The sequence below is a fragment of the Netta rufina genome (genome assembly GCF_964035555.1).
Source record: "Netta rufina genome assembly, chromosome: 5".
Taxonomy (NCBI): Eukaryota; Metazoa; Chordata; class Aves; order Anseriformes; family Anatidae; genus Netta; species Netta rufina.
In genome coordinates, this window is record NC_140128.1 from 30,219,331 (window position 1) to 30,243,395 (window position 24,065).

A 24,065-nucleotide genomic window follows, 5' to 3' on the forward strand; every position below is an offset into this window, starting at 1 on the left:
AAGAAGTAATTGCAACCCGTGCAATAATCAAGACTTTCAGCCACATTTTTTCACGGGAGGACTGGGTTTGAGCTCTTTAGCTTTTCTGGTGCCCGCATGTGCTCTGCCAGCATCGCCTTTCTGCCAGGACCCCCAGTTCAGAGTAGCAGAGGGGCGGTCACCTAGATTTGTGGCAGCTCCTACCCACATCTCCATCCTTCCTGAGGGGCTGGGAGGTAAGCTGCTGCTCCCCGCATTTGTGGCTTTGTTCAAATGCTTCCTGCACCTCCTGACTTCCATAAATCTGCGTGTCCATGTGTGCATGTGCATGCATGTACACGTGTATGTGTCTTTCTCTTGTTTGATTTCCAGGACCACTCATAAGCTGGCACCTGCAGCCTGAGTGTGGGGTTTTCCATCACCATCTTCCCTGCTGTTACTCTGCTGCATTCTTGTGTGCTGCCAAATTACATTTCATTGGCACAATACGATGAAATCCCAATGATATTTTTGTCCTGATTGTCACTGTGTGTCCTAAAACCATGCGTATTGTGACAAAAGGAGACAAACCCCTCTGTTCACTACGCCTGGGACTACAGGCAGGTGGATTAGGGAAGGTAACAGGGGGCAGCAGTCAGCCCTGTGTTTCAAAACGTCTGATTTGAGACAGCACAGAGCAGTGCTGCTTACATTTGAAAAGGTTAGACTTGACTTAGAGTTCAGAGGCTGTGGGGAAAGAAGGAAGTGCAAGGCAAAGTCTTGTGATGGTATAAAGCATAAAAACCTTTGCCTTCCTCTGAGCCCATAAGCTTACATCGTGCCATCCCCATCCTCCCCCCAAATCTCTGTTGAACACGTGAGGGTTCATGTGCTTCAAATCAGGAGAGTTTTCTCCTCACAGCTGAGCCCATTCATACCAGAGGCTTTTTTTGCAGTCCTTGTCTGCTGTCAGATCAAGCCCTGGATGTGTCAGTGTGAAATCCTCATCCCCCTGCAAAATGCCGGAGGAGCAGGACTTGGCGTCATGTTAACACAGCCATGAAAGCAAGATTCGAGTTTCGTTTAGAAAGATCTGTGTGCACAAGTAAACACAGCAAAGCACAAAAAAAAGGCAGTAGGAGATCGGTGTGGATGTGTTGTGCACCAACTTCACACCATGCAGGAGGGGACTGATGTTACTCTAGAATCCAGCTCTTCACAATCGTGCTGAATTGTGCTTAGCATGTGAACATTTCTGAAGCAGCATAGGTACAGAGATGCTAACAGAAAGAACATGACGTTTCTGTGCATTGAAGTACACGGTAAGATCTTTAGTGCCTTTGGTGTTTGTTTGAGAGGCATCCCTTTAAAGTTCTTCTAAATATCTGGAAAGGAGAAGGAAGGGAAAGGGAAACACAGCAGGCTAGCAGAGCCTGCAGTGGTGCAGGATTTTGTTTAGGGCTTGCACACAATGTCCTGGATTCACTGCTACAAGTAGATATACAATGCAGTTGTTTAAGACTTGGTGAGTACATCTCTCTGGGGCATGGGTATGCCTTGGCCCACAAATATTATCCTAACACTGCCTGTATGCAACACCAATATGGCATAGCCTTAGCTTTATTATTAAATATAAGCTTATTGAAGGAACAGCAGTGTGGACTTGGGCTAAAAGAGCTGCTTGCACAAAGCAAATGAACTTTGCTTTTGACTGTAGCTTGATATTCATGCAGAAATATTTCATAGGTATGTTTATATCAGTTGGTATCTTTAGTCCTTTAGCTCCAGAGCTGGGCCGTGGCAAGCTGTGAGGGCAGGCCAAAGGAAAAGGTTGGCCGTGTGGCTAAAGCACAGGGCCAGGAGCCAGAGAATCCATGCACATCCCCTGGTTCCCCCACTTATTTCTTGTGTGGTCTTGGGGAAAAGAAAGTTCAGCTTTGCTCTGCCTCATATTCTTTTCTCTGTCAAATGGGAAGAATAAGAGTGACCTGCTCAGCGGAAACATTGCAAGGCACTAATGAATTAATGCCTCAAAAGATTCTTGACATTGTTGAGATGTGGAGTTTGGAAGGCACTATAAGTTCTGCATCATACAATAACTGCACATGTGGGAGCTTCCACTCCCTGCTCTGGGAGTGCAGCAATGAAGGGAAGAGAAAGAGGAAAAGTTGTGGGTCAACACTGAGATACAATGACAGAATTATGAGAAGGACCAGGGAGGATAAAAGGAACACATTGTTGACACCACTGATGCAAGACAGTGGAGGACATAGGCTGTGTACAGAGCAGACATACATACTTTGTTATTCCATTTTATTTCATTTTTTTCCCCTTCGTTCTTCACAGTGTCGTTATTACAAACAACCACAATACCATTGGCCTCAGTCCTGCAGATTCATGGTGCTCAGCAGGGAGCATGAGATTGGCCTCCAGCACGGGCGTGATTGGAAGCAGCATGCTGGAGAGGAGAAGAGCTGGGTGTAACTCCCTGCCTCACACAGAAGCCTTCCTCCCCTGCCAGGAGGGAGCTGAGGGGGATGAGGCAGGAAGGGCTGAGAGCCTGGCCTGACCTGCACTCACTGCCTCCGTGCCAGCCTCGCCCTGCAGCAAGGCAGAAGGCACAGGGCTGCTGGAAGCAGCCAGCTCCATGGCCAAGAGCTGGACGGTGCCGAGATCCCCAGCCAACTCCTTGCCTTTTATTTGTGTATCTGAACATCACGCCCCACTTGCGCTGGCAAGCATCGAGCATCGCCCTGCTCCTGTTTCTGCTGATAGCACATGATGCAGACTGCCTTGCAGCAGGTAATGACCTCCACACCGCCCCTGCCCTCCTCCCTGCTAGCCAGAGTGGTGGCTGAACGTCCTGAGATGGCAGCGAACCTTGTGCAGGAACGTGTGCTGTGACAAACCTCCTCGCTCAGGCCAAGGAGTTTGGGCTGGGTGGCTTGGCCACAGAGCAGGGATTTATTCCCAGGGCAAAGAGCAGTGTAGGTTCGTTAGTGCATCTGGGAAGGGGTGGAGGTGCACAGGGGCTTTGTTAATGATGAAAGACCAGCCAGATGTGTGCTCTGCAAGGTGCTTGAGAAGGGAGACAGGGCACTAAGGGACATGGCTTAGTGATGGGACTGAGTAGATCAGGCTGACGCTTGGCCTTCATGATCTTGAAGGTCTTTTCCAACCTAGATGATTCTCTGATTCTGTGAAAGGAGCAGAAAAGACCTCGAGCTGCTTTCTATTACTGTGCATGAAAGCAAGGTGAAGTGATGATGCTGGTGGGCATCTCCACATTAGCTGCCAGCTTGAGCAGCAGCTGAGCTGTCACGGCTCCGGTGTTCCTAACTGCCTGGCACGGGGCAGCCTCCTGCAGGCAGGAGAGCATCCCAGAAGGGCTGCAAGGTCACAGGAGTGAGCTCCATCGCACCAGGGGAAGCACAGGTTGGTATTTGCTTGGCTTGGTGTGTTACTTTCCTCACCAGCTGGCTCGGGTCCTGTGTTCATGAACACAGAGCAGATGCAAGCTGCTGTTCCAGCCATTTGGTAGCATTGTCCGTGCCCTTCGCTTCCTCACGTTGGACAGGCGTAAATGGCTGCCTGAGAAGCTGGGGACCTGCTTCTGGCCTTCTCTTGAGCCGGTGTCAGGGAAGTGATTATCCATCCTTCACTCTTGTGCAGCATCGCCTTTCTGCAACACACATTTTTCTCCTTCGATAGCCAACAAAGTGAATCCTGGGAGGGAAGGAGGGATTTCTGCAGACCTGCAGTTCAGAAGACCAAGCTCTTGGATGCATTTTCTTACCCCTATTCAAATCCCTGGCAAAATAAATAAATAAATAAATAAATAAATAAAATGTCAGCAAGGCAATGGCTAGGAGCTTCGTGCAGTGAGGAGCAGGCTGCATTTTTAGCACACGCTTTTTGAAGCACTGTTTTTATCCAGAGCCTCTGTCCTGAGTGCTCTGTATTGTCCATTTCGCTTCCTACTGCAGATTCTGTCCCTTCCTCAATCCCATCAGGGCACACATGGCCAGTTTGATTCAGCGACAGGACTTGGCTTGAATGTTATTAAAGATGCTGAGCAATTTTCTCCTAATTACTTTTAGTAATCAGTGTCAGCTGGTTTTCATAAGATTTTCTACTTACGCTGCCCTGTGCCAGCAGAATCTGCACAAAGGAACTTAAAATTGGGATGGTTGGATAAATAATTAATCGTGGAAAAAGGAAAACTCGGAGGAGATGGTCAATAATTAGCGAATGGCTAATTAGCAAGATCTGTTTTTCTGCACCTTCCTGGGCTGAGATGTTTTCATCTGCAGCGGGGGTGGGAGTTTCATATTTTGCCTAAATACTCATGTCCTTTGTCATTAGCTGGCAGAGCTTGTTGGTGTGTTTGCTGGCCAGGATGGCCCCTTTCCTTTCGGCACCCACGAGGACTGCCTGACCTTGGCCGTGCACGTGTTTCTCTGCCTGGGCACTTTGTGGTCGCGGTGTGCGCTTGTGCTAACACTGCCGGTGTGCTGCAGCTCCGGGGTCCGCAGCCTCATCAGACACTTCCTGCACTGGACCCGAGATGTGTTCACAGGGCTGAAAAACATCTGACTTGGTCTCTTTTCCTCTTTTCTTTCTTTTTTTTTTTTTTTTTTTTTTCCCTCTTCTTTTTAGTTTATTTTTAAATTTCCTTCCCTGTGCTGGAGAGATGCAGGCAGGTGAAGCTGGGGAGCCTGCACCAGCACCCACACCCGGTGCCAGGAAATCTGCTTGTGCCAGCTCCTCGCTCTGCAGCCAGCCAGCCTCAGCTGCTTTTTATTTTATTAGAAAATGTCACACTTTGACTCAGAGCTGGATGCTATGGTGATGGGTTTTCCACACGTTCAGCTGGTCCCAGCCTGCCATCCCCATGCCAAAGGTGCAGGGTTGGTGCAGCGTGTGCTCTGGTGGCAGCCAGGGTATGTTACTGCCTCCCCACCAGCCACAGAGCCTGCTTTGTCCCTTGACACGTGTCTTGGCTCTGTCCTTAGCATTGGCTGAAGTGACGTCTGCCACACAGAGCTGATGTCAGGTCCCCGTGGCCCCAGGGCCCTGACATGGGGCAGCCCAGAGGTGCTGCATCCACAGGGAAAGCCAAGCCTGATCGCGGTAACAGCATTGCTGAAAGTGATTGCCCTCAGCTTTTCCTCTAGGTCCCTGGCAGAGGTCTCTGCATGGGGCTCTTCCCAGGGGACCTCATCAGCCTCTGCTGCTGTCTTGTGGTGAATCTTTAATGGCTGCTGGTGGTGCAGGTGAGCCAACAGGACAGCACACCCCATGCCTGTGGTAGGGGCCAGGCAGCATTCCCCATTCCTCCTTTCTCACCCATCTCTATCCGCCTTGGTAGTCAGAGGTAAGGTGTAAGGAGCAGCCCCTCTCCTTTGGACCTGCAGCCGCCATTTTATGTCATCCTTGTTACAAAGCACTCATCTGACGAGTTTTAAATAGGTTTCTGGAAGTGGTGCTACAAGCCCCATGTGTGAACTTTGGTATCGAGTAAGCTCAGATTACTTCTATCCCTACAGAAATGTTGTCCTTACTGTTAAATGTTTCAGTATGCTTTAAAACAGTCTAATCAAGTCACTCAGCAGCTCTAAAAATCTGTCCTTGTAGCACCTCTAGCTTTCACTTTCAGTAACACTTTCGGGACACCAGAGCTGAAGTTGTGGCTTTCTCAAATGGCTCTAAGCAGGGAGACTGCTCGACTGCTTCTTCGGGTCTTGAAATAGCTTTGTGTTCTTCTCTTGTTTCTGGTGACCCACCAGGCAGAATCAGGCCCACCTCTGCCTGGGCCTTCAGACCCATCTTGTGGACACCAGAGAGGTGCTGTTAATGGCAGCTGTAACAAAGCAGAATCAAAAGGCTTTGCCTAGACTCCCCAGCACAAGTTTTCATCCAATTTATCTGATATATTTCTGGCTTCCTTACATCTTCTCTACCTGTTTGTGCTCGAGTGCTTTCTCTTGGGGGTTGTTGCTGAACATCTGAAGATGTGGCAGATGTTGTGGTGGGTGGGCCCCCCTGAGGAGCTCGAGTGCAGCGCTTATTTCCAGTGCAGTATCATGCACCATGCACCACTGTGGCTTTCCTTTAAAAGTAGTTCCTTATCCCCCTCATTTCAGTTTTACTTCCACCTTATCATCTCCGTTTCACTGACTCACCATATTCAAATAATTTTCTCTCTTGGAAATTGCCAGTGCTCACAGTTTTCTGACTGCAATAAGCTTTTCTTCATGTTATTGAGTTTCTTCTCTTCTCCATAGCATTTTTTTCTATTAGATATGCCAACAAACATGCCAATAAATTATTTAGTTCTTCCTTGTTAGTGACAATTAGATCTCCCTTGTGCCAAATGAATGAAGCGCAGCAGTGAGCAACCTTCTCAGGGATACGTTAATAAAGCCATGATACATACGCTTGTCTTCTCACGGTGAAGTTGAATATCTTCTTGCATATCAATAGTCCTGTTCTCTAGATACAAAAGTAGCAGTGCCCTAAATCTGCATGCGTCTTTCCACGGCCTTGCACAGACATACATATGCTGCCTTATGTTTTGAAGTAGGGAAACGTATTGGAAATCTGCTTCTATCCTCTGGGTTAATAGAGGAATGTATAGGTTCCCTGGCAATGAGTTCAGCAGGATTTTCCTTCCAGCACTGTATTCACTCACACATTGCTTTTTAATGTTGTAAAAGTGACTGTGTGTTTTTTCATCTCTCTAAACAAGTAGATGGGAGCCTCCAATCAGCTGTTTGGCAGATGTTAACCAGAATCAGAGGTCCCAGCTCAAACAGCTACAGAAGGAAAATTCAATGAACAAGAAATCAATACCAATAGCTGTGAGACACGGCAATGCACAGACGCTGTTTGAAGCGTTCAAAAAACTCACAGGAGAAAAGGTGACATTCTCCAAGAGTAGAAGTAGTGATGTCTCATTCTGTAGGGGGTTTTGGTTTCTTATGTTTGCTGCTGCAAACATTGATTACTGGTTTTTACTTTTTTTACAACTTTTTCTTCTTGCTGCTTCCTCATATTTTGCTGCTGTTTTGAAAAACTGCATTTAAGCTGAAGGTTTTTTTTTTCTGTATTTTTTTTCTCCCCACTTTTTTCCCCATTAAGCCAGAGAATGAGCAAGGTCGTAGAACTTCTCTAGAAAAGTTCACTCGCAGCGTGGTAAGTTCCTTTTCTTTTCCCTCCTCTCTTTTCTCAGAACTTCATTTTTCATTGGGGGGAATGCGGATGCTTATCTTACTTCATCTTTTATTTTTGCAGATAGCATCTTTGCAGCTTCTCTTTTAGTACTGTAGCTCATCTAAATAGCAGCTCTGAAAAGCGGGGGTGGGAGCAGAATTCCATCATGATGCTCATTCTAGCTAATCATCATTGCAAAAGCAAATTGATTTTTGTCCTGAGTTAAATGGAAGGATGTCTCTTTGCTGCGTTCCCACTACAGTATTTGTTGTGGCTTTTCCTTGCGCAGTGAAGTAGAAGAGCATGGTTCTAGTAGCGCCATTGCAAAAGATCCATGTTGACCTCCGTGCATGGTTCATGCTCCCTGTGTATATGCACATACATAGCCACCCACAGCACTGCAGATGCTCCTTCAGCTGCCCACGCTGTCAGTGCTCGCGTAAATAGTGATGGGCGATACCCTTTGACTACCATGGTAGTGACACCCAAGAAGGAGTGCAGTGACAGTGAGAAATGTGATGCTGTTAAACAGCTTAGATAAGGGGACGGTGGGACCTCAGAGGCAGCAGACAGGTGTCCTCTCCTCTTGTCCTTCACCAGACTCCAACCTCCAGCCACCTGGGCAGTGAGGGATCTGATCCTGCTCTAGAAGGGTGCTACAGCATGGGGTATGTTGGGCACTGCCAGGGCTCTGTGTTAGCCCCCAGAGAAGGACCCCAGGGATGGGCAAGACACACTTCTCCTGCTTGCTTTCAGGAATTTGTCTCAGGGAACAGATGAAAAAGGGGACAATGTTTGATGCCTACTGCTGGTCCCAGCATGGTGTGTATATTCTGGGGTGTGTCTGTCCTCCCTGGGGTGTCCTGCTGTGCAGTAGTGCAGCTGGCTCATTAGGAAGGGAGGACAGAGGAAGGGGAAGGGTGCAGGATGCAACCAGCTGTGTGCATGGGGTGGCAGAGAGCTAGCACTGAAGACAGCAGCTGGGTCAGTCACTCTAGTATTGCTCAGTATCAAGTACACTTTGACTTGATACAGCACATGCTTTTGGCATACTGCTTTGATGTTTGTGTATCGCCCATCATTAGCTGTAAGGTGTCACCTGGACAGAAGAGTTGTCATGGGGTTGATTCCTGTATATGCTACTGTACAGAACGATATTTTGTAGAAAGTTCATAAACCTTGTCATGGCATTATAACAACTTTATAATGAAGGTATTGGGCTATATGTATATACGGTACATATGCTTGCATTTGTGTGTGTATTTATGTATGTTTATATATATATACACTTTATATGCACAGACAGCGTACAAATATAAAGCATTTGTATGTCCAAATAGAAAAGGGGGAGCTGCACAGGTAAGTGTGAGCTATTATATAGCAGATAAGCCTGGAGGGGTTCTTTCTGATGCTGCCATACTAACTGCACAAGCAAAACAAATGTAGAGCTTTGTAGTATATCCACTGGCAGGCTTCCTGAGGAATGTATTTATATAGCTAATGCATATGCACACATTTAAAATATGTTGATACAAAATATATCACTATGCCCATCTGCATATTTACTACTTTCTAAGAGTTTGCCAGAAGAGGAGCAGACAAGATTTTTTTTTTTCTAAACAAACTATGCAGAAATATTTACACTGAGTGGTAAATTCTTCTCCCAGATTCACCAAATAGAAGAGTAACTCTCACTTTACTAGGCTGGCTGAGTTTATAGCAACACTGCCAAGACCAGATTTTTCTCTTAAATTTGATTTGAAGGGCAGCATGAAAGCCACAGTTTGGGAGGTCAGAATTATAATGTACCTGTAAAGGTAATTGTTGTAGATTGGTCTGCCCTTTAGTTAATTTTTGTCATACTGGCTAGCATACTGTAAACATTTTCTTTCATTTTTCTAAATACAGATATAAAATATCATCCTGTGATGACACGGTAGCCACAAGAACTAGGAACGATCTAGAATTTTTATACTTTGCATAATGACGGTTTGTCACTACCATTAGATGAGAAAAAAGTTGCCCTGTTGGCATGTCGTGATCTCCTCAGAGGCCAGCATTACCAAAGCAGTAACTTTATCACCTACTCAGGAGACCCAAATTAAGACAAAGTTAATTCTACATGCTCTAGTTCTCTGAAATGCACTGCAGTCCCCGGCTGCGCAGGAGTCAAGCAATTCAGTTCGTGTTAGGGAGGCTGAAGCTAAGCATGTGCTTGAGGCTGGGCTGGGAGCCCTAAGCCTGTTTCACAAATAGAATAGGTCAGATTTCCTGTGGTGGCTGTCAGCAGAACACCCAAAACAGCCAACGCTTGAATTTATTTGTCTTTAGAAGCCATCGGTGGGATATGGTGGCTGCCAGGCTGGCTGCACCGTTAACTGCCCGTGTAACCAGGCCGCCTCCAGGCTGCGCACAGTTTGGCATGGGGAGACCGTAGTAGGCCCCCAAGAAATTTCCAGATTTGACTGTGGTGTGTGACCCAGCATTTGGGGAAATGACTGAGCTGGGGTCACCAAAGGCCTGGTCCTGTATGAGAGGTCCTGCACCTGGTGATGCTCGGGGCCTAGGCAAACATGCGGCCTCCTGGGGCGGCTGCCAGGCCCAGGCCTGAGGGTCCGCACAGGATTCAGCACTGGCAGTCAAAATGTAACACAAAATTTGGGGTGGGATTTCAGAGTTCCAGGAACTTTGGTTCTGGATAAAAATGTAAACTTTCAGGTAGGTTGAATGTGAACCTCACAATTTAAATGTGGATTGTGAGAATAAAATTTGAAGACAAACACCATTTAGGAAAAGCGTCAGGAAATGATTAGTTGAGTAATAGCTCCCAGATGCTTACAGTGGAGAGTGAAGTGGCCATGCTGTGTTTGTTCTTTCTGCACCACCTTGACAATTAGTAAGATTATAAGGATATTCAGAATATGTTTTAAAATATGGAGCAAATTCTCTTCCAGCATCAATAAGTTGTTGTTTTCTGTGGCACTCTGGCACCTCAGGTCTATTGAAATCTCCCCCAAATAATCTTTACCTCACTGTTCCTTCAAATAAAGCAGTTACTGTTTTTTTTCAATCTGCTATAACTTTTTACCTGTGACAAGCAACACAGGGAAACAAATCTTATGATCTTACAGTTTCCTTTTGCATCATTTTACTCAAATTTGGGGAACCCAGTTACACTAACCGTGGAGGTGGAGTAGGACCAGAGCAGCCCGGTGGAGGTGGGGTTGGATTGCTTTGGGCCCCTTGTTGATGATGCTGTGTGTGCAGGGAGCTTTCTGTATCAGCTGAGGCCTGTTTATAGGCAGAACATGCCAGGCTCCTTAGAAAGTCAATCTTCTCCTCTGAAGTGAAAAAAAATCAGACTGACCAACACACCAAGTTTTTGCACCAAATCTTTTTGGATGCCAGGTATTATCTGGTTTGCATTGAGCAGGATAGACAGACAGATTTTGCCAGGGAGGCCCAGGGTGGCAGATGTGCAGCCTCAGGACCAAATGTCACAAGTGGCAATCTGTTGGGCACTGAAGGGCCGCTTCTGTGTGATGGAGCACAACCCTACAGGGCACACATTGCTCAGCTCTGCAGGAGTGGAGGAGTGGCAAATATCTTTTCTTCCCTCTTCAGGCTTTGAGGAGTCCTCAAAAATAGGTGGGCAGTGCAATGGTAGAGTAGATACAGCAGTCCCTGACCCTTTCAGCCCTGTGCCTGCTGCTGTGTGTGAAGTCTCAGGTGCAGAGCTGGATCGGCTCTTCTGCGTGCTTCAGGAGAGACGGGGCAGGATTGATCTCAGGCAGCTCTGCTCGCTCTGGGCGGCACGTTTGAGATCTGACAGTCTGTTGCACCAGAGCACTTACTAATCCACCTCATTTAAAAAATGATGGCACTGCACATGGTGGCAGGTTTATCTTATTACAATTTTCCTTTTGAATATAGCAAGGATTGACATTATGAAAGTAGAGTTAGTCTGTCTTCTCTTCCAAGTGAAGATAAATGGCATCATAAAAATCAGACATCATGTATCATATATGTTATAAATAATACCTGGTATTGAGGTAATAACTTAATTTTAAAGACACACATACACACAAATCCATATATCTACATCTTCCTCTTCTGTCATATTTGATCATCTTACTAATTAAAAGGAGCCTACTACCCTATTTTTAGCTATGCAGTCTCAGCCTAGCTGTTTAAACCACTGTAGTTTCCCATCTGCTTTAGAAATGATTTAATAATCAGATAGACAGAAGCTTAGTTCTCATAAGCTGAGATGATCCTTCAGGGCCAAGAGTAGAAGGAAAATATATTTTAATGAGTACATTTAGGGAAACCACTGGCGTTCTTGTCTTGCAGAAGAAGCCACCAAGTCTCTGCCTAACTTGTGCTGGTGGTCATTTACATTTAATGAGTGGGAAAACAGGAGGGTTTATTATTATTTTCCTTTGTTACACCTTGCAGCATGTAGAGGTTTCACTCTAAAGCAGCAATGGTTACTCCAGCAATAAAATGATTAAACCAATTGATACCAGCCTCAGTGGGTACCTTCAAAAGATAAACCTGGGCCATGATATTCAGACTTGATTTCAAACTTTCCTAAAACTGTAATATTTCAAGGAAGGAGTTTCCTCCGTAAGTAAACCAGTGTTTAAGTGTCCAACGCAGTGTCAAAGCACTAACCCAGTACTGAACAGATTTCTGCATTTTATTCCCAGCTCACATTTGTTTATGAACAAAAGGCACTCACACAGCTTTTGAGAGCACCAGAGTTCTCAATCTACGTGCTTTAATGGACAAGAGAGTTAACAGATCAGGCATACAGTGTTTACCTGGAATTTTTATAACGTCTGATATAAGAGCTCCTGTGTGTCTCTTCCACTGATGGAGTATAAAAGAAGAGTGGTTCAGCCTGGCAGAGGGGAGGTGTTTGCTGGCAGAGTCCCCCGTGGACCTCAGCCCGAGCAGTAGCAGGAGCTGACAGCTCCCAGGAGAAACCAGCAGCTGCTGTGGGGGACCAAAAAGGCAAATGGCAGACTTCTGGCTACAGAATGGAGTCTGTAGGGTACCCTTACCTGTTTTCTTTGTGCTGCCTCCTTCCATGAGCAATAGTAGGCCAGTGCAGCGTATGCTGCGGTGTGATTTGTAGAGGTGTGTCACAGCCACTTGCATAGCTGCCTGTATTTTATCTTTCATTGTTACAGTTCATAAGTGCAACAGTTAATAGGAAAAGGAGCCCTCCTGGTACATCCTAGAGGAAATGTGTGTATGTAGTGAGACTAAGAGAGTCGGGAAATTTATTTGAAAGTCAGCACAATAGAAGACACCAGATAGAGGAAAGTGATGCGCTGTGAAATGTACCAAGGAATTGGGTATGAAGAAGCAGGGAGCTTTTCCAGGTGGTAAATTCAGCTCGCTGCAGCAAGAGAATAAGGTGAAGGAAGAGGTGGTCTGTGTTTGGGCTGCGTGAGGAGTAGACTGTAGGTTAAGATTACAAGAATAGAAGTTCTCTAATGAGCTTTCATTTAAAGAATCTTGGACATTATGGATGGAGCATTTTGTGCAGGACAGCAAGTCAATGAAGACCGAAGATTGTCTCTGTTCCCAGGCATAGGTGAATAACTGAATCGACAGAGAGGCTCAGCTTCATTAACCATATGAGACAGAACTGCAGTCGGCAGCAGGCAGTGGCTGGTCAGCAGGAGCTGCTGTAAGTCCTTGTGCCTGCAGCAGCTGGGCAGTTTTGTATTCTCCTCCAGGAGCCTTGTGGGCAGAGTCCCACACATACATCCCTGGTGACTGTGAAGCCAGTACCCCACCATGGTTTCTCATGCAGGGAAGAGTTTTCCAGGTACAAGAATATGACTGGAGATTCCTGTATTTGATCTGTATTTGGTATATTTGATATTTCTGCCTGGCGTCTGAAGCGCCCTCCTCCTTGCAGCGATGCAAACTGGCATTTTCACAGGAGCAATTCCTCTGCTTTAGTTTTCCGGTATCTTTTGGCTATTTCATGCTGAACTATTCTTGGCTTAGACCTGTAAGTGCATCATGATTCAGCGTAGTGAACCCACAGTACTCTGCAAACCTGAAGTCCCATGCTTAGTTTCAGCTCCATGTTTATCTGTGCCCTTGCATTATGCAGCTATGATAGCCTCAGTGTCTGTCCTGCCTGCATGGCTGTCCCTTCCTAGATGCTCTCAGCAGTATTTTCCAGATCCATCTTGTTACCTTTGTTTCTCCCTGATGCCAGTTTCCCCAAATCCCAATTTTTGTCTTCATCCCTTGGCTACTGCTGCTGTCTCCTGCTGTCCTGGTTTTTATGTCCTCTCCTTTTGTCTGCTGTTGGATCAGAGTCCAAGTCACACTCTGGCTGTCCCAGTCCCTATTCTTAATTCATGAGCATGGTGTCATACATGTAAAATGCCTTGATAGGATCTTACCTTTCTCAGGTGAACTGTGTGATATTTCACACTGTGATGCATTACAAAAACTAACCCATGAACATAGAGGAGAAGGCATAAGGCTGGAGGAGGAGCTGCTGCCTGATATCATCAGGACTCTCTTTTTAACTGGGTCCTCGATAATCTCATAGAACTGTGACATACTTACCAGCTTTTCCACTTTTTCATTTCTGCAGCGCTACCTAATTGCATAAAGAGATAACTGCATTTGAGGGCATGGAACGTATTTATGACCTGCAATGTAATAAAGCCAAAAGTTTAAGTTAGAGAATAAAGTCAGATAAACTGTGGATAGTAGAAGAAGGTGATACCCTGAGATGCTGATGAAATGGGTGTCAGGAACAGACAGCTAGAAGGGAAGGATGTAGGAATGGATGCCAAAGTTTCTTAGATTTGGCACGAAGAAAAGCCATCTGGAAAACGGTTATTTTTATCTTTGGATGATACTTTGCTCTAAAAGAAAATTTGCTTGCTCCAGCACTCCAGTCATTAGCTAATGCTGGCTTTTACTGGGAAAAAGGTAGCTGTGTTACACAGGGGGGGGGAAAGCACCAGCATGTACCTGCGGCACGAGGGGATCCAGTCTGCATTCACAACTTGTCATCTATTGTGTGCAGCAACTAGCCGGTACCTGAGCCCACGGAGGGCCATGGGCATGGGGTGTACAGAGCATGTGAGGACTCGTGGCTGCATGCTGGAATGCATCACGTCTCTTCCTGGTGTCAGCACAGTGCCCTGCCTGTACGATGCATGCGCTGTACAGGGTTGTGCTGCACACTCTTGGATCGGGAAATGGTGGGTTGCATGTACTGCATGCATGTTGCATGTCTGTTCTGTGTGCAGGTCTCCTCGAAAAGATAAGTGTTCATCATTTCCCATGGATAAGTTTCTCTTCACTTCCCATTCTTAAAACACTGCTGTGGGGCGCTGCTGGCGCAGAACGGCAGCTGCCTTAGCCCCAGAGGTTGCTGCACTCCTGCCGTGGGTGAGTGATCCCTGTGTGTACAGTCTTTGGGATCCTTCTGGACAAAAGGCACTGTGTGGAGTTCAGGATATACTTACTATGCATTTACTGCCTTTTATTCCAGCTATATGCAAAAAAAAAAAAAAAAAAAGGATAAAACTGTACCTTCCCCATGCCAGACAGTTCTAGCTGCAAACACTGAATCATGGCCTTAGCAAGGGTTTTGGGGGGAGAAAGGGCTTAGACCCCACTGTGATTTCAGCCAAGCTTGTTCTGATATCCCAGAGGGGTTTGATACTTCAGCGGTATTTCTATTTTCCTCTGACCATGCACGTTATGTAGACATCTGGTTCCCAGTCCGACTGAAGGGGGAGTTATACAAACCGAGTCCTTTGCACACGGGGAGAAAAACAGAATCGCACCCTGCCCAAGAGCTGGACCAGCAACATACGGGAAGGGTATTTTTTGGGGGTGGCTTGAAAAAAGCACCTTACTACACCATTGTGCAGTGATTTAGCAGCTGAATACTAGGAACAGGTAAAAGGAATTTCTGCTTTGTAAAGAATGTTGCCATTTTGCAGGGTTTTTTTTGAAGAAGGACGTTCAGAAAAAATTAGAAACACCAATATGTGGTGTGTGAGACCAGGCGTGCTGCTGGGGGTGGCTGTGGGGTGGAAGGGCTGTAATGCAGCCAGCTCCACAGCCACCCGTTACTGCATAGCAGTAGGGTGTTTGCCCCAGCAAAGTCCCGAAGTTTGGGTACTCAGATGTCCCCAGCATGGGAACTGTTCTGGGCTGGTAATAGGGAAGGGAGGAGGCCAAAGAAGGGATGTGCTAACATCTAGAAGGGCCCTGCAAGATAACTGGGGATGGTGCACATCGCAGGGCAGGTTCTCAAGCACCACTAAGCTGCTTCTCTCTGCTGAGACACAGCCTGGGCTATCTGCCTGATGCAGCACCATGATAAAGACCAGGGCTTTGGCCCTTGTGGTCTCTTAGGGCCATCCCACCATGAGATAAGTTGAAACAGTCTGAAGGCTGCTTGAACTAATGCCAAAATGGGCTCTAACACATTCTCAGACACAAGGGCCCAAAGTGCCCCTCAACAGAAGAGGATCTGCCTCCCAGTGCTGTGGGAAGGCCGAGAGCTCCAGCGCTCGTGAAGCTGCTCTCGGAGGGGTGAGTACTTGTGCAGGAAGCATGGGAAATTCCCAATAAAATGGGTGTGGATAATACCAGTTTTAGTCAAATTAAAAAAAGCACTGATCTGCTCCTATCGTGACATAAGGTGCAAAAGCAAAAAGGGGCATCAGATGTAGAAACCTACCCTGGGGTCGCTCAGCAGCAGCATTTTGGGGGTAACTGGTGGGACTGTGCTGGTGGGAATGGGGCAGCATCCTGCACGCAGGGAGCAGCTGCTGTTGTGCTTGCCCTCCACGGCCACTTTGCAGCTCCTTGTTCTCAGTCTGTGTCAGCATGGCATCAGCGGTGGTGTGCACCATGGTTTTTGTGTGCTAATTTATGTGATATGTGTTCAGAGCTTGTGTGTCCGTGCTTATTTTGTGTTGAACTAAGTTATTTTCCTTTATTGTTTATGTTTTTAACTCTCATATTTAACTTGGTTAATTTATGTTACTTATTTTGTGTTTGCCATGTATCTTTTCATGAAAAAAAGTCTAATAAAATTTTTTTTTAATTACACAAAAATAAAATTTCCTCAAGATCTGCAGTGTATTCTAACATTGAAAAAAAAAAAAAAAAAAAAAAAGTGCTGGCAGGGCTAGGGCCCTAGAAATCTTTCTTCAGGAGAGATGTTAGGTGGCAAGGCATTGCCTGCCCACTACCATAGTTATTGCAGTACATTAGCTAAAAGGTACAAAATCGGAGTCTGTCCCCATGTGAAGAAAACAAGCAAACTGAATACTTTGAAGCTGAAGGAAGTAAGATTTGCTCACCTCCAACGGAGACCCAGACCAGCCCCTGGTCTGTGAGTCCTCTGCTGGGCTGTTACAGAGGGCTGGGGGTGCAGCAGATGCTTCTGGCTGGGCAACGGGCTGGGAAAGGACAGCAGCAAGGGCAAAAGTGCGTGGCAAGCAAGCAGTGGGGTCCTAGAAAACCCCAAGTCGGTGGGGAGCGTGGAGGGGAACAGCGTGACAGCACTTTGGTCTGTGTTGATGTGGCCAAGAGGGGAGCCTGTGCTGGAGCACCAGAAGCGTCCCGCGTGCTTCCTCTCCCTGCAGTGGCAGCCACAGCTCCCTGTGGGACACGCACTGCTGGGGGCTCAGGTAAGTGCATGGTATGCATGGCAGTGCCAACCCGTGCATGCTGGTGGTGGTGAGTGGCTGCATGATAGACACGTGAGCTGCACTCTGGGACCTTGTGTGAAACCACAGGTACGGGGCAAATCTAAACTTTCTATCTAAAATTATATTAAAAAAAAAAAAAAAAAAAAAAAAACACAAAAAAAAATAACAGCCAGATGGAAACTGGTGGCTCATACAGGAGGTTTGAAAGTAGCGCTGCTTCCTTTTTGTGTCAAATCCCAGACTTTCATTTTCTCGTATTTGGCTTCTTGCTTATATTAAATTGCTGAATTCTGTTTCATTCAAATAATTGCTAATTACATTTTACATTTTAGTTTAGTAGCTGCTCATCAAAGGCTCAGCCATCGAAGGTGCTATGCAGAACCTGCAACCTGCAGGTTACCCTTCACAACCCCTCTGGTCCCCAGGTGCATGGACCTGGTCCCCTGCCTGACACGTAGCTGAGCAGCAGAATGGGCTACATAACTTGGAGGCCACATTCTAGGGGGAAATTTCATGTTTATTAAAAATTCCTTGACGTTTTTCTTAGGCTACTCCAAATTCAGGTTTTACACTGCCTCTAAAACTGAGGCTCCTGTGCTTCCAGTGGTCAGGGGTGAAAAATTCACTGAGCTGCATAGAGAGGACCAAAGGTTCTCCAAGACATGGTGAACCTGTGTGTGACCCCTGCCAGGAAGCTGTGTGACAGTGGAAACGATGAGAAAAGAAAGTGTTCCTGAATCCAACAGGACACACAGCATATGCCCTGCAACGTATGCCCTTCCGCGTGTGCTATGCTGTTTGAGTGACAACAGCCTGGATTTTTAATTGTTGTAACCCTAATTACTAGTGACAAGTATTTTGCAACTGGAGGACTGGGGATTTCCTCATAAGCTTAGACCCTCTGTAAAAAGTTTTCTCTTTACATCCACTCTAATTTTGCCTTAGGTTACTCAGTGTATGCTTATGGCAGAGTACAAGAAGTGCTGTAGTGTGCCGAGCTTAAAATCTTGTGCTTTCCAAATCCCCTGCCAGCACAGCTTATACACAATTTCTTCTGGAAATAAGGCAGGAGTTGTTGACATTTTCATTCAGTGGGGAAAGGAGAGGTAGAAACGTGGGGGCAGCAGCTGGCTTCCTGCTAAACAAAGACGTGTGGAAAGAAAAAATAATTTATCCTGGTTGAACCTTTTTAAAGAAAAGGTGAGGTCTTTGGGCCAAATTTTCACATCATAATAATCTGAAACTTCCTCTCTCTGTCAATGATCTCACCAAAGGAATCCTGACCGAATGTCGGATCAGACCCAAAATGACTTGAGAATTTTTTTGGCACATATTGCACCCAGCTATGAACTGATGTGACCACATCCAGCTTCCCGGAGCAGCCTTCTGCCTGCCCAACCTAGGTGCTAGAGCTGCACAAGCCTCGGGCAGGACCAGCACAGGTGGCCAAGCTGCAGGTCCACCCTCCGGCCACAAAATGCAGGCGTGTGTCTCGCTGTTGTTGTCTGAGGGGACACTGACCAGCCTGGCCTCTCACCTGACCACTGCTGGTGCAGGTGCCCTTCTTTCCAGACATGCAAAAGCTCATTACGCGAGAGGGGTTTGGTTTTACATCGGTAATACCGTGGGCCAGCTCCTCAGCTGGTGTAAATCAGCAGCAGTTCTCCGAAGACAACCAAGTTACAGTGACTGCCCTCAGCAAATGGATCCCATCAGCATCTTCACCTGAGACACGTTTTACTCCCTTGCTGTTCGTTTTAATAACAGGAAACAGATAGCTGTTCTCCTAATGAAGAGCAGTTTTTTCCTGTTCCTCTTTATTATTTTTTATGTATTTTTTAATGTTTTTGTTTCTTTCTTTATTTTTTATACTGAGGATGTCTTCAAGGAGAGACTCCCAAACCAACTGCCTGCATCCCAGCAACCTCCAGCCTGCAGATGCCCACAACCCCACCCATGAACATGCCTGTGGCTGGGGCCTCTGTGGCCAAAGCCGAACCTCATATTTAGCCCCTATATACTTATGGCTCCCACTTGTAGCCATAAATTTCAGATCAACCCACACATGCTGGATCCTCTCACCACCTGCCCTACTGGGGAGGTGGTGCTGCGCTGAGCGGGGCTCCCCCTGCCCTCCAGCAGGACATGTGCTGCAGAGCTGGGCCTTGGATCCACAGGGTGGCTGACGGTGGAGCCCACAGAGGAAAACATTTGCCACAGAAAGCTGTGAGCAGGAGCTGGCATGTCCCCATGCCACCTGCCTCAGGGAAGATAGCAGGAGAAACCTGCCTGCCATTATCTGCAGCCCTGGCCGCAGCTCCCAAGCCCCACAGAAGGCTTGGCCACCTCCTGGGGTTGCACCAGGCCGGGCTTCCCTGGGGCACATTCAAAAATAAGAATAACCAGGAATTTGATTTATGGCGAAGGAAAGCAGGCCTGCCTTAAATGGCGGCTGTGCTGTGTGGGCAGCTGGGCCCGGAGGGAGCCGGCCCTCGGCCTAGCAGGGCTGGGCAGGCAGGAGAGCGGTGGCAGTGGCATGCCTGTCCTGGGCAGGATGGCCATGTGACAGCAGTGCTTTTCACAGCAAAAACCCGTCTGATCAGGCTGCGAGTGTTTGTGCAGCCAAGCAAATTGCTTGGTAAAGGGCACGCATCTGAGCAGCAACTTCAGGCTTCTGCAGGGAGCTGCCGCATCCTCCCGCTGCAGCCCTGAATGAGAAATCAAAGGGGCAGGAGCAGGAGGTGTCCTTTTTTCTTGGAGTGCTAACATCTTAAATAAGGATTATTTCAGATTACTTGCTAAATTTTACATTTCAAATTTTCCTACATTTTGTACATGCTCATTTTCACTGCATAATGTTTGTCTTTGCCTGGATCTTTTCTTTCAAACAGCAATTAGCAAGACCCTGGAAGGAAATCTTGGCTACACAGAGTAACACGCAGGAGGTTGGTTAAGATCTCCCAGGTATTGCACAACTCTCTGGTACTCCCCAGATGTCTATTTCAACCAGGAATTTTTATTTTCTGAGAAGAACAGCATTTTTCAAGAGGAAAGCTGTGTAGCACCTGGTGAAGTACCTGGAACATCTTTACATTGCTGGAGCTGCCATTGCAGAGCCATCAATGTCCCCTGCACTCCTTTCCTACTGTGTGTGAATGGAGTAGACCTGCTCTACTGCAAAAATGCAGCACCCAAAACACCCTCACTTGCAGCCAGACCATCCCACAGCCCCCATCCTGTGGCGGCAGCTTCACTCATGCTCCAGGCTTCTTCTCACTGTCTGTCTGTCCCTTCCTGCAGGGAAAGTCTCTGACTAGCAAGCGCCTGACGGGCCTGATGCAGTCCTCCTGACAGCCGCCGACGGCCGCCCTGCCGGAGCTGCAGCGTTTCGGGGAGAGCAGGGTGCTGCGGGGGAGAGCACGAGGAAAAGCAGGGAGCAACTCGCCGGGGGAGAGCCTGCTCGTCACCGTTTACATCGGCACTTTCTTACCTGTACAGCCTTGCAAGGACACTGAGCTCGGCACGGGTACTTGGGGGCCTTCTTGCTTCTGGGGGAGCACGTGCCGCTGCACACAGGAGGCAACAAGATAAGCGCACGGTGTCTTGTTATGTAAGGAAACAGACCCAACTGCAGCTTGGAGGAAGAAGAGCTGAGAGAGATTGGTGTTTTTCCTTCACCTCTTCTCTCCCTGGCACAGACACGGCTGTAATAGATGCCACCGCAATCCCATTTGCTCCCTTTCTTGTGGCCATCTGGATCCAGTAAAATATCTGCTGGAAGCTCCTTCTCCTTTCCACACAGTATCAAATGCATTTCTCCTGCAGATTCATTGACTTTAGCGTTGTTTTTTCTTTCCTATGTCTCTCCTCATCTAAAATAACAAGAAAGAAAGGCACTACTCAAGTTCGTCACTTGCTGTCCTTCCAATGGCATGTAGCATGTCCAAAGACAATGGCCAGATCCTCAGCTGTAGGCAGAAGAGCATGAGTGGCTTTCACCACCTGAGGATCTGCCCTATGGAGTCAGACTCTGATTTTGATGCAAATCCTCTGACATCAGCGGGATTGCTCTGCATGTACATTTAGTGCAAGTGTGATCAGAGTCTGCCTGATGCTCAGAGTCATGTTTTAGATGTATAATGCACTTATGCACAAACACACAAACACACACATGCGGTATTTAAAAGTGAGTTGTTTTATATTGTATTTGGTTTTCTATTTATTTAAGGTTTTGCATACTTATTCAATGATGGATGTTCAAGTTTTACTGCGAGTACATAGAGTTGAACCACTTAGATATAACTCCAGCTCTAATTAGAGCCAAAATCTGTTCATGCGTATACAGGGAAAGGTAACTGCTGAGGGCAGGTGTAGTGGAGAGCAAAATTCAGTCCACAGCAAGGAGAGAACTGATGGAGACGGGCTTGGCAGAAGCAGCTTGAGACTGGGCAGGCACTGGGTGCCAGCTACCCCTCCTGAGCAGCAGCACCCCTGGCCGAGCTGCCACCCTCAGGTAACTGACCCGGCTGAGGAGCACCGCTGTAAGAGCGCACTCACCACTCGAGGAAATGAGCTCCCATCTGAGGTAGAGCCCATGAATACAACTGCAAGAGGTGACCAAATAGCTTGTGTCAAAACACTGGGATTTTGGAGGTCAGGATAAGGACAGAACTAAAGTGACTTGTTTAATGCTAAAACCCACGTTATACTAGCTGCAGATATGGAAAATGGACTGCATTCATATACAGTATATTGCCTATATACAAAATTTTCAGGACTCAGTTGACTTAGTGCCACAAAACCTCCTGTATTTTACAAGCCGTTCAGATCTGAAGTGTATCTGAAAATAGACACTTGGTCTTCTTCACTCATGCCAAGCCAAGCTGGCTTTTTGTGCAGGTGGTAGAAATTGCTATATGGCTACAAGTCTGCATTCCTATCTAGGCAAAATTATCTATCTCGCTAAGTAGACAGCTGGCTACCAACAATATCCACTTCTGAGGCAAGTATTATCCTAACATTCAAGGCCTATGTATGCACAAAATCAGGCCAGCATAGTTTCTGTCAGTAAAAGGACTTTCCCTCTTTACCCATGAAATTTCTCATTTTGATACCTCAATTATTTTTCCCAGACAGCTCCTGTTAACAGTTTTACCTAAGGTCCATAGGACTCTCTACACCTGCATGACTGTAAGTAGACTGAGTATGATAGTTGTTCTTTACACTCCCCTAATTCCCATAATCAGGCTGTTTTCTGAGGTCTTCAGGCCTAATTCATTGGCAAACAAGCGAGCTTCAGGACTGCAGAACCATCGTGGATGTGCCTGTACATTCAGGTGGTGTCCTGCCTCTGAAGGGGGTGTTTGGTTCCCTCCAAATGGTCACCCAGCTGTCCTGGCAGGACCCGTTTGTTCTCTGTCAGCCACCCAGCCACAGGTTCCCCTCTGGCAATGGTGGGGCTTTGTGCAACAGGCCCAGCTGTTCATCCAAGCACATTCATACATGCCCCCTTTTGTCATCCCGAAGAACAAAGGCTGGCTCCTCTCAGTGCTAAGCCCACCGTTGCCACACGTTGCTGGAGGTCTGTAAGCCAACGACTGCTCACACCCCAAGCAACTCTGGGCCAAGGCACTCCCCCAGTTCCTCTCATGGGAGGTCTGTCTTGTGAATCCCAAACCAGTTTGCAGAGCAATCCTGAGCAGGATGCACACATCAAGCATGAAACTGGTGCATAGCGAGGAGCAGTGCTGGGGAACAAAGGGTCACCTGCACACAGGCAGTGCTGAGGGCTGCCAGCCCCATTGTGCTGTGCAAGCTGCATATGGCAGTGGGATGGATGAGAGCGGGGTCTGGCCCATGCAGAGAGCAGCAGCACCAGGCTTTGACCCAGAGACGTGCCGCTGCCCTGTAAGCAAAGTACCCGGCTCCTCTCCCCTCTCCCCTTCTGCAGGACAGTCATGTCAGCTGCCGCAGTGTTTTGCCCGCAGGGAACAGGCTGTGTTTGAACAGTTGAGAGCATGGAGGGAGCTTCTAGGAGACAGAGAGCATGCATATGGGCGTACATCAGGGGGCCTGGCTGCTGAACAGCTTGCCATCTACATGCACACTCGTGCAAGCTAATCTGCTCCGCAATGGCGAGCTGAGCGGACAGAGCTCAATATGCTCTGGAGACAGGAAAGCTCCCCTCCTTGTTTCCTGACCAAATTTCTCTAAAACAAACATCATGAGAGAAGACAAGGCCTCCTCCTGGGAGCACATATGAACTGCTCTTCACCTGTCTTTTACTTCACACATGACGATACTAACATATAATGACTTCCACATGAACTGCATCCTTGAATTATTGCTCTTTAATGACATTGCTTATTGCAAGTGATGCTTTTCTTGCACACTCACTAGTACCCCGCTGAGTGCTGCAAGCAGTAACCTGCTGCTTTATAAGCATCCCATGTCTTCCAACTACCTCATCACCCAGAAGATGAGTTAGGAAATCAGCTTTCCACCTCTATTTGTGTTCTAAATGGCATTGTTTCAAGGAAAGGCAGAACTGGAAAGCTTTTACAATCTTCATGCTGTGAAAGCTAGCCACCAGGCGTCCCATGCTTGCAGGGCTATGGCTGTGAAATATGTCCGTACAATGCTATTTGGATAATGGAGTATCCAAAGCATTCATAGCTACTGTGGTGGATCAGCACCGGGACGAGCACGAGGAAGGTTCGACAAGTCAGTGCAGTGCCAGGCTAAGGCAAATGGATTAATATACTCTCAGTATAACTCAGTGCTAGGATCCCATAGAGTACTGTAATAAAATGGTAGCAGGGCAGCCATAAAAAGTCACGGTAAGCTGACATAATACCAGGATAAATGTAGCAATAAGGTAACACAGGCCACTGCAGTGAAGTAGCATTTTGATAATGCAGCAATAAGACAACAGGGCGCTGCAGTAAATTAGTTTGGGGAATAAGGCTGTAGTATCAGCGTGTGTGGACAAACTGTGGTACATCTGTACCAGGTACTGCAGCAATAAAGATAACACGAGGTCTTCTAGTAATAAGTTACTACAGTAACAGCAACATGATGCACTGTACAGCTCTATCAGGATGCTTCCATGCTGCAGTCAAATCCTACAAGACATGGTAGAAAGACAATGAAGGCAAAATGTGC

The 24,065-nt window shown here is 47.0% G+C and overlaps 1 protein-coding gene across 5 annotated transcripts in view; it reads left to right on the forward strand.

Moving 5' to 3' along the window:
* RGS6 (regulator of G protein signaling 6) overlaps window positions 1–20,252 on the forward strand; it is a gene marked incomplete at its 3' end in the record, with an annotated part of 94,491 nt that extends 74,239 nt beyond the window's left edge. For 3 of the 5 annotated variants that reach the window (XM_084287391.1, XM_084287393.1, XM_084287394.1), the window contains one exon: window positions 20,202–20,252. In XM_084287391.1, the coding sequence (XP_084143517.1) occupies window positions 20,202–20,252 (51 nt within the window). Of the gene's footprint in view, window positions 1–7,101; window positions 7,156–20,201 lie in introns of all 5 variants that reach the window. The other 2 variants (XM_084287390.1, XM_084287392.1) reach the window with 1 other exon arrangement.
* Between the last annotated feature and the right edge of the window lie 3,813 nt (window positions 20,253–24,065).